Source organism: Pollachius pollachius (genome assembly GCF_949987615.1).
Source record: "Pollachius pollachius genome assembly, chromosome: 6".
NCBI classification, from domain to species: domain Eukaryota; kingdom Metazoa; phylum Chordata; class Actinopteri; order Gadiformes; family Gadidae; genus Pollachius; species Pollachius pollachius.
This window is the reverse complement of record NC_136939.1, coordinates 20,886,723-20,896,293: the sequence shown is the minus strand read 5'-3', so window position 1 is coordinate 20,896,293 and position 9,571 is coordinate 20,886,723. Positions and strand designations below refer to the sequence as shown.

General features: G+C 44.2%; 2 protein-coding genes across 4 annotated transcripts; both read left to right on the top strand.

Annotated features, from left to right (window-relative positions):
* Nucleotides 1–288: 288 nt before the first annotated feature.
* On the top strand, nt 289–5,630 carry pigs (phosphatidylinositol glycan anchor biosynthesis, class S). Its single transcript, XM_079738920.1, has 12 exons — nt 289–376; nt 821–960; nt 1,064–1,175; nt 1,278–1,367; nt 1,573–1,664; nt 2,064–2,304; nt 2,885–3,027; nt 3,162–3,276; nt 3,378–3,523; nt 4,121–4,224; nt 4,594–4,804; nt 4,972–5,630. Exons 1-12 carry the CDS (start codon nt 358–360, stop codon nt 5,248–5,250), a joined length of 1,692 nt encoding a protein of 563 aa, XP_079595046.1. The 5' UTR covers nt 289–357; the 3' UTR covers nt 5,251–5,630.
* Nucleotides 5,631–5,944: 314 nt separating this feature from the next.
* LOC307077288 (serine/arginine-rich splicing factor 1B) lies at nt 5,945–8,993 on the top strand. 3 transcript variants are annotated; one of them, XR_013811931.1, is made up of 5 exons: nt 5,945–6,336; nt 6,545–6,750; nt 6,834–7,006; nt 7,225–7,954; nt 8,451–8,993. XR_013811931.1 is itself a non-coding variant. In XM_079738656.1 (4 exons), the coding sequence occupies exons 1-4, from the start codon at nt 6,149–6,151 to the stop codon at nt 7,399–7,401; spliced, it is 744 nt and encodes a 247-aa protein (XP_079594782.1). In that variant the 5' UTR covers nt 5,945–6,148; the 3' UTR covers nt 7,402–8,993. The 3 variants fall into 3 exon arrangements, 2 of the variants coding, with proteins under 2 accessions (XP_079594782.1, XP_079594783.1); XM_079738656.1 differs by having other exon boundaries at nt 7,225–8,993; XM_079738657.1 differs by having other exon boundaries at nt 6,834–7,105; nt 7,225–8,993.
* Nucleotides 8,994–9,571: the final 578 nt, after the last annotated feature.

Genomic DNA, 9,571 nt, shown 5'->3' with positions numbered 1-9,571 from the left:
ATTTAATTTGTAGATATTTTGATTGAGCCAGGAGTACGACAGCTCGTCCGCTGGAGGGCGATGTTCGCTAAACAACATGACGTGTATCCGGGACACTGGGTGAGTTCGATTTTTGCTGTGTGTTACGCCATAGTCTGCGTGAAACCCGAACATCCCATTTTGTTCTAGATAAAGCTAATTCAGCACACTCCTCCGATAAAAATATACATCCTGATTTTATATTTTACATTTATATACTCTATTTTGAATTAGAGCTTTTTAACAACGTTCAACATCTGTTTTAACTCCTATAAATCACGTGATGGTCTTTTCCCGTCTTGAAGTTAAACCAACGCCCCTCTTCACACCACTGACAGAATGGCTACCACGGAAGTGGGTGAGTGAAATCACAATTGCTTATTGCTTTTATTTATGTTCTGCATACTTATGTGATATATATATCTACAAGGATATTGTAGTACATTAGCAGTTCTTGGACTCGCTCTGAAAAAGTTTTGAGGGGGAATGGTTAGTCAATTGTTTTGTCTTAGTAAACCATATTAACACCTGCTATTCCCTTAGCTGCAGATTTATACATGGCATATTCGGACCCGTACATAAAGTATAAAATAACGCATTTGCGTGTATTCTATCGACTTCATGCACTGTTGTATTTTCTATTACTCTTTCTTTCATTCAATTCATTAAACGACTTATAATTACATATTTTAGGATAGAAATACATGGTACTGGCTGGTAAATCCGGTTGCTTTGAATCTATCTATCTATCTATCTATCTATCTATCTATCTATCTATCTATCTATCTATCTATCTAAACAGAACGCAAACGAGGCCAGCTTGCTGCCCTGGCTATAGCAGTGGTGGTGGTCTTGGTAGGGGTCCCATTATGGTGGCGCACCACAGAAACATACAGAGCCTGGCTTCCTGTCAACCAGATCAATGAGTTGGCTGAGCTCCAGGTTCGTCTGTGTTACCGATCAATGAAGGACCCGTTATGTTCATCTGTCGTTCCAACGGCTGCATGCATTGGCTCCTCTCATCCGGTTGGTAATGGTTCCACAGCTGCAGCTGAGTGTTGACGTGGAGGTGGTGTTCTCTCGTGGGACGCTGACGCTGGAGCAGCAGAAGAAGGTTCCATTTACACGGGTGCAGGAGGAGGCCCAAAAAGTGGATGGTGATGACGGCATTCATTGGTTTGCAATAACTGTCGGATCAATTAAGGTAGCATGCTCCTCTCTCTCAGTGTACTTATATTCTGCCTCTTGTCATTTGACAGATGACACAACCTTGCGGTACCGTTATGAGTCAAAGTATCGTACGGCTAACATCATGGAGGAAGATGCCCTGAAGCAACCCGCTGCTGCAGGTAAGATTTACTCTTCCGTCCTTTAGCACAATTTCACATTAGCTGTGTGACATTTGTGTGCTCACGCGCAAATCATCCATGCAATGGATGACAATACATGCTTACCAAGTGTGTTAGGGTGCCAAGCAGGATGCCACTTAAGAATTCTGAATGAGATCCTTACGAGACCACTCTGGTGATGATACCTTCTCTGTTCTCCACGTAGAGGCCGATCTCTCTCTGCATACCCTCAGTGCCAGTCCTTGCGGATCGGTTGTGGTGTACGTGATTCCAGAAACATCCGTTCTTCTGCCTCAGGTACCAATAACCTCTGCTCTTTCTTTTCCCATGCACCTTCAACACCTATGTTCTCAACTGAAAAGAAAATACTGTTATTATCATGACATTAACAGTCTATGATACATTTACATTTACATTTAGGTGATTTTGTTGATGCTTTTATCCAAAGCGACTTACAACCATTCATTAACAGAATCACACACCGACAGCGGAGTCCACCACGCAGGGCGACAGCCGGCTCGTCAGGAGCAGTCAGGGTTAGGCGCCTCGCTCAGGGACACCTCGACACTCTCGTTATGAGGAGCCAGGGATCGAACTAGCAACCTTCCGTTTTACCACTCAACCTGCTCTACCTCCTGAGCTACTGCTGCCCTGACTGCCAAATAGTGATTTGGCTCCACATCATTCCCCCCCCAGGGCGTGGACGTGTACATCGGCCATCGCAGGACCGCCGTGCTGCGCATGGGCGCTCCGATGAGCGTGGGCAAGAACCACAAGCAGCTGCTGGCCCACCTGGAGCCGCGCATCACACAGGTGGTGCAGGTGATGTCGTTCAGCCACACCGACATCACGGCCGCCCTCAGTGACCGAGTCCGCCTCAGTCCTGGGAGCAAGGAGAGCTTAGCTGACAGCATGAGGTCCTTCAAGTCCAGCCCTGGTAAGATACTATACGGAGGGGTGCACAAAACCTTTACTCAGCTGAGTAGCAGGAGGTGGTGTTTGGTACTCACTCCACACGTAGCGTTGATTTAGTTACACCTGACGTTATGAAACGTACTCAGTTTCACAAAAACGATCCCATTTTCATTGCACAACTTCTTAAGCACACAATTCTTCTTCTTGTCTACTCTAGCCAAACACCAAAGTAGACAATCTACACGTGTGGTTTTGTTTTGATGATCTGAAGGTTAGGTACGCAAAAGCGTGCTAATGACACAAGTGACGTTACACATCCCTGAATATGGGCGCGCATGCGTACCAGTTATGTTCACCCCTGATTATACGCACCTATAATACCTTAGGTGTTGTATGGGGAGGCCAGGTAGATTACTGGTGGCTCAGTAGTTCCCTGCACTCCTTTTCTGTTTGTAGGCATTATTGAGATGCTTTGTATCAAGATATATTAGATCAAAGTGTTTGTTATGACCAAAGTAGAAGGCTGTGATAATTGTCCGCATTGAGTATTGGTGGAGTAGAAGCTGAATCTATTCTTCATTTTTGTTCATGAAACGCTTTAGGTTACGAGATAACGTTCAGCCTGCTGAATCCTGACCCAAAGTCCCATCGCCTAGACTGGGATATTGAGGGTGCTGTACACAGCTACATCCAGCCTCTGCTCACTAAACTGGCCCCTCTGGCGAACTTCAGCATTGACTCACAGGTGAGTGGGCATGCCTTCCTGCGTGCATGCGTGTGTGTATGTGTCTGTTTTCCAAACAAGTGTGCAGGTAAATCACTCCTTGTCATTTAAAAGACACACAGGTGTGACGTGTCCCCCACTCTCTGTACTTCTAGATTTTGTACTACGCCATGCTGGGGGTCAACCCCCGGTTTGACAGCAGCCTGGAGGCCTATACGCTGAATGCCGACAGCCTCGCACATGTCATAAACCCTGTGGAGGCTAGGCTTGGTAAGACTCATTCTCTCTCAAGGACACAAGAACATTGAATCTCCGAAGGGCTTTGAGAGGTCTCCAATTCTAATTCAATATTTCTGTGTTTTTTCCCCCAGGCTCTAATGCTGCGTCTTCCAACCCAGTGCTGAACTTCCTGCTTTATGTCCCTGATGCCCACCACTCCCCGCTCTTCATCCAGGACCACAAGAAGCAGCCGGTGGCCTCCAACGCTTTCCACTCACCTCGCTGGGGAGGGATTATGGTCAGGACTTTTCAAATGTACTATAAACATCGTACCCATCCTATCCAAACCTATGAGCCAATATTTTTGTTTGTGTTAAGATTGGTTGTTTATAGATTCTTTTAGATTGATCGAAAATATCCCCCCCCCCCCCTAATTATTAAGCAAGGGGACATTGTGAGAACATTCACGAATCAAGTTTTGGGAATTAAAACTATGGGATGAAAGGATGAAAGCGTTAACTCTTTGTTGTAAGTGCTATACCAGTGTTTCCCCTCGTTTTTGTTTTTTTGTAGCAGTGGTGCTGTGAGTTGTTAACCTAGCAACTCTAGGAGGTCCGGGGGGCATGCTCCCCCCCCAAAATAACCCTTTAAATGGTTATTTCTGGTGAGATCTTTTTGGAAAAATGTACAGATTTAACTTCCAAATAGGACATAACAACCAACAAAGTCAAGGTATCTGCTGAGACCAGATCATTGGCAAATGTTTCTTGAACTTGGCAGATTGTTTCATTTATTTTTTTAAATTAATTTTTTTGCAGTGGCGCTGACAATCCATCAGCGGCGGTGCATATAGTGGAACCACTGGCTGACCTCAGGCTTCCACTTTGTCTTACAGGTGTACAATGTGAACGACTTGTACGGAAGAGGGGAGACCCCACTCCCGGTGAACATCAACATTAACATGGAGAAAGTCATGGGGGTGTTCCTCGCACAACTTCGGTAGGGCTATTCATACGATGGATATGTAGAAGGCTTGTAGCCCTCCATTATAACCCAGCCGCATCCCCACACATGTGTATTCTAACCCTTGTGCGCACATCCCCACACATGTGTCATAACCCATGTGTATTTTTCTGCTGAGATGAATAAAGTATATCTTATCTTATCTTATTCTAACCAATGTAAACACATCCCCACACATGTGTATTCTAACCCTTGTGCGCACATCCCCACACATGTGTCATAACCCATGTGTATTTTTCTGCTGAGATGAATAAAGTATATCTTATCTTATCTTATTCTAACCAATGTAAACACATCCCCACACATGTGTATTCTAACCCATGTGCGCACCTGCACTTGATTCAGCCTGATGCTGGGTGTACAGTCCTCCCTGGCGCCCCCTGGCTTCCTGGTGGAGCCGTGTGGCGGTGCGGGACTGGCTGACTGGGAGCTGGATCGGCTCATGTGGAGCAGGACGGTCGAGAACGTTGCCACAGCAACCACAACCATCACTTCACTGGCCCAGCTCCTCGACCAGATAGGCAACATCGTTATTAACGACAACATCGCCTCGCAGGTGATAAAATAAAAAGCTTTGTTCTTTATCATTTGCTGGATCCGTCAATTTATTTTATTATATAAATTACAAACTTGGGTGATTCTTGCATATATGCTTGTATATTATCATTTGATACTATGTTTGTCATTATATTCTGTATCTTATCTAATATTTTGTTGTGACAGGTGTCCAGCACCGTCACCTCTCTACAGCTGGCTGTGGCAGAGCTGGAGGCTGGGAACCTGGGCTTCGCTCTGCAGTACAGTAAAGAGGCCATCTTAGCCTCAGAGAGAGCCTTCTTCGACCCCTCCCTCCTTCACCTCCTCTACTTTCCAGACGACCAGAAGTTTGCCATATACATCCCACTCTTCCTGCCCATGTGTGTTCCTATATTATTGTCACTGATCAAGATTGCATCTGAGGCCAGACAGAGACGCAAGTTGAAGCAGAGCAAGAAGGACTAAGAACTCGAGCTGTGTGAAGGACTTATGACTACAGTCTAAAGAACAGAGTTTTCTGACTGGTCTTTGTATTTAAAATCTTTTTAATGGGATGAATCCTGGAAAGGAAAGATAACTAAACTGTTAAGCCACTTTCAGCATGGATTGTATTATGTTTCTGTTTATAAGGGAGCGGTTATTTTTATTTATTTTATTGTTTGCAAGATTGAGCGCACCTAGCCTATGTCTGACACTGACCTAAGCATGAATTATTTTTTTCTAAATGCAACGTTTTTATATATTTGAAATTTCAAATGATTCAAAGTAAAACAAATATTCAACTTTTAATTTAGGCATGTATCTTAAGCTGCTGTCTTTATGTGTTCATATTAAACTTGCATACATACAGATTTAAATGTTTGTGAAGCGCTGCTTTGTAATCTAAATGCTGGCCCTGCATTACCAACATGCATCTTTCTAAATTGAGTAAACATACACCATCTTTCCCTGAAATGCATCTCAGAAAGCGGAGGTTTGCTTAAGGCATTTTGAAGCAACAAAAAAAAATCCATTGTGAACCACCTCTACTCTATCATAATATGACAATAGGAGATTTAAATTCGGATTCTGATTCGGCAGGCGGGAAGACTGCTATAAGGTTGGTGACGTAGACGCCCAAGCATTAATCTGATTGGTTGCAGCTTAAAGCTAAGGAAATTGCTAAGCTAACCTGAGGGTAGCTATTTCAAAGCGGTCTCGATCTACCACGAAGTAAGCAATTTGCAACGAACAGCCGTCTTTAAATGTGGATACAATTTCACGACAGATAATTCAAAGTTTTTTTTATTAAGGATTTCTCTCAGATCAACCGTAATATCACCTTTTACGCTTTAGCTACCTTAGCGCAGTCCGGATCAACGGCATGGCTGAAGTAGTTCGGGGACCAGCAGGAAACAACGATTGTCGGATTTATGTCGGGAATCTCCCTCCCGATATCCGTACTAAAGACGTTGAAGATGTATTTTACAAATATGGAAGTATCCGAGATATCGATCTGAAGAACAGAAGAGGCGGACCCCCGTTTGCCTTTGTGGAATTCGAGGACTCCAGGTGAACAGAAACTAACGTGCTACCAAACGATATCTCTGTGCATAACAACACTGGACTCACTAAGTGGGCCTATAATAATGGGTGATAATTATGAACGGTCTGTGGCAACATTTTCTATAGATTTTGTTTAAAATTGTGTGGCTAACGTTTTTATTGTGATCAATGCTCCAACTAAGGGTTAAAATACCAACTGGGTTTCCTTTACCAGGGATGCAGAGGATGCGGTCCATGGACGTGATGGTTACGACTACGATGGCTATCGTCTCCGTGTCGAGTTTCCAAGAAGCAGCCGGGGGGGCAACAGAGGAGGAGGAGGTGGTGGTGGTGGTGGTGGTGGCGGGGGATCACTGGGAACAGCAAGGGGGAGATATGGTCCCCCCTCACGACGTTCAGAGTACAGAGTAATTGTGTCAGGTGAGTGTCTCTGAACCAGTATTCCTCCGTAGGTTTTTTCAATCAGAATTACGTTTTTTAAAGCCAGCTTGGTTTCTTCACAGGTCTACCCCCCAGTGGAAGCTGGCAAGATCTGAAAGATCACATGAGGGAGGCAGGTGATGTATGTTATGCCGATGTGTTACGCGATGGTACCGGCGTGGTGGAGTTTGTACGGAAAGAAGACATGAGCTATGCCGTCCGCAAGCTTGATAACACAAAGTTTCGTTCACACGAGGTAGGTTGGGGCTATGGCTTAACTTTATCTCAACAAGCAATAGATCTGGAACTAGGCTGTGTTTTGGAGATGAAACGGAAAGTCCTTAAGAGATTGGAAGGTGTCCCTTTTGAGGAAGGAAGGTGCTAATGCTTATCGTTAATTGTTATGAACATCAGCCCCTATGTTCCGTATGTGCTTATCAATTGTAATGCGTCTGTTCGGTTGGGACTGTGTAGGGAGAGACGGCATACATCCGTGTGAAGGTGGATGGCCCCCGGAGCCCCAGCTATGGAGGCTCGCGCTCTCGCAGCAACAGCCGCAGCCGGAGCAACAGCGGATCACGCCGCTACTCTCCACGCCGCGGACGGGAGTCTCCACGTTACTCCCCTCGGCGTTCTCGCTCTCGCTCCTAGACCGGCGAGGCATGGGGAAATCGCGACAATGACCCCCCCTCATTGACCATCTGCTGTTGACCCTTCTTCTCTGGTTGTTTCTTTTGTTTCCCCCGTGTGTGTGTGTGTGTGTGTGTGTGTGTGTGTGTGTGTGTGTGTGTGTGTGTGTGTGTGTGTGTGTGTGTGTCCCCGTCCCCATCATCTCTCTTGCCTTCCCTCTTCTGACTAATATCTCCCCAGTGTGCATAGCCCTAGTAGTCTAACTTGTCTCTCCCCTTTCATACTGACCTTTTCAGTACCAAATCCACCAGCTGATTGTAATGTTACCCTGCTGGTCTTTTGGACTTCACCAGATGTTTTCAAATTTCGATTTCGAAGACGGTTGCTCCGCTTTGTTGACGCTTTGTTTATACCGTTACTTTTTTTTATCTTGGCCATGCATTTTAGTGTTTATGAACTGCTGTACTTTGACCCTGTCATGTGTATCTCTCTGTAGAGTTCAGTGGAGCAGGATAGCATGGGGAACAGGAATTAGGATTAACAGGAGGAGGAGGAATCAAAAAACGAACCAATGGTATGACACCTGTGGCCTCCGAAGGCTAGCCGAAGATATTTTCTACAGCTTTCCTTTTTTTGTTTCCTTTTTTATTTTTGACCCACAAAGTCTACAAAAGCGTTATGTTGTGGTGGCTAGAGTTACTTCTGCATGCTTCATGTTTAATCGTTGAATATATGAACTGTGCCCACCAGGATACAAGACAATGCTTCTGCACACCAGTCCTGCATCCAAACACCTAGAATGCATTGCTCTGTTTTGCCAGGGTGGTGTAATCAAACTCAGTTCTAAATAGTGTTGTTCGAAGACCATTTGGTCCGTGGTTTTCTTGCTTGTTTTGCTAATGGTTAAATAGCAGCTGTCAATGTGGCATCATTAGTAGATATATTTTAATATATCATTCTAAGTTTGTCCCTCCCCCCAATTTAGGAAAATGATCGAATTTATTTTTGAATGTCTTTAGTGTGGTGTGACTCTAACTGGCCTCCTTCTCTTTGGTTCTGCTGGTATTAAGGTTCGGACGGGGCTCAGTGCTTCCCACTCTGGAGCCGGATCAGGATTCAGGATCAGATCAGGATTAGGATTAGGCTTCAGGATGGATACATGGAGCATTTTACTGGGAGAAGATCCCGACCCATGGCCCGAGCCAACCGGAGTTGTTATAGCAAAGGATCTTTTCTCTAATTGGCCTTTTAAAAATAACCCCCACAAAAATCTTGTTTTTGCGTGTGTCTGGGACATCAGCGACCCAATCACAGAAGTCTTCCAGATGAGGCAATTTTTTTTTTTTCCTGATCCGTTTTTTTAAAATGAAAGAGGGAGAGAATGTGGAGCATGGCTGGGATCATAACCAGGAAGCAGGCTGGACCCACGCACATAAGGAGAGCGGTAAATAGAGTGGGTTATCAGAGGGAGGGGGGTGTGTCATTGATGTGGTTTGCCATCTTTTTTTTATTCTTTCCCAAGCAGGTTTGTGCTGTGGAGAAGTTATGTTCTGATGATCATTCAAAGTTCAAATCTTAATCTCAAAAATAAAAGTTACATTTATTGTATAACATGTTTGCATTCTTGGTGATTTGTTATCCATGCATGATAAAGTGGACAAAAAACGCTAGCACCACTTTCAATTCTAGGAAAAAACTCAAATCAAATATAACGTTTGAAATACATTTCTAAGGATTTTGGTGTGTCAAAACTACTGCCCTTGCTACACTGAATAACTAAATATGCATTAAAGGCAAAAATAACAGGCCTGTTTTAATTGGTACTTTAAAGACAATACATCAATGCTTGATTTGACTGTAGTCACACATTGCCGGGTAAAAGTAATGTACAAAAATACTACTGTAGAGTTAGTGTGCAATATTGCATGTAATGGATCAAAAAACAGCTATCCTGTATTTATTCAGAAATGGTGTAAAATGATGTTAACCTTTAATCATTTGAGCTCATACCGATGTTAAGTATAGTGTCTCGAGAGAATTAATCGATGTTATTGATTGTCAACTAGATCCAATCTCACGATAAGGAGGGAGGAATGGTGCATTCTGGGTGGAAATAAGATGCGGGCAGTAGCCCGCTAGTGGAAATCGCGAAAGATCTGGTCGAGTATTAAATTCCTCCAATCAGAAGGTT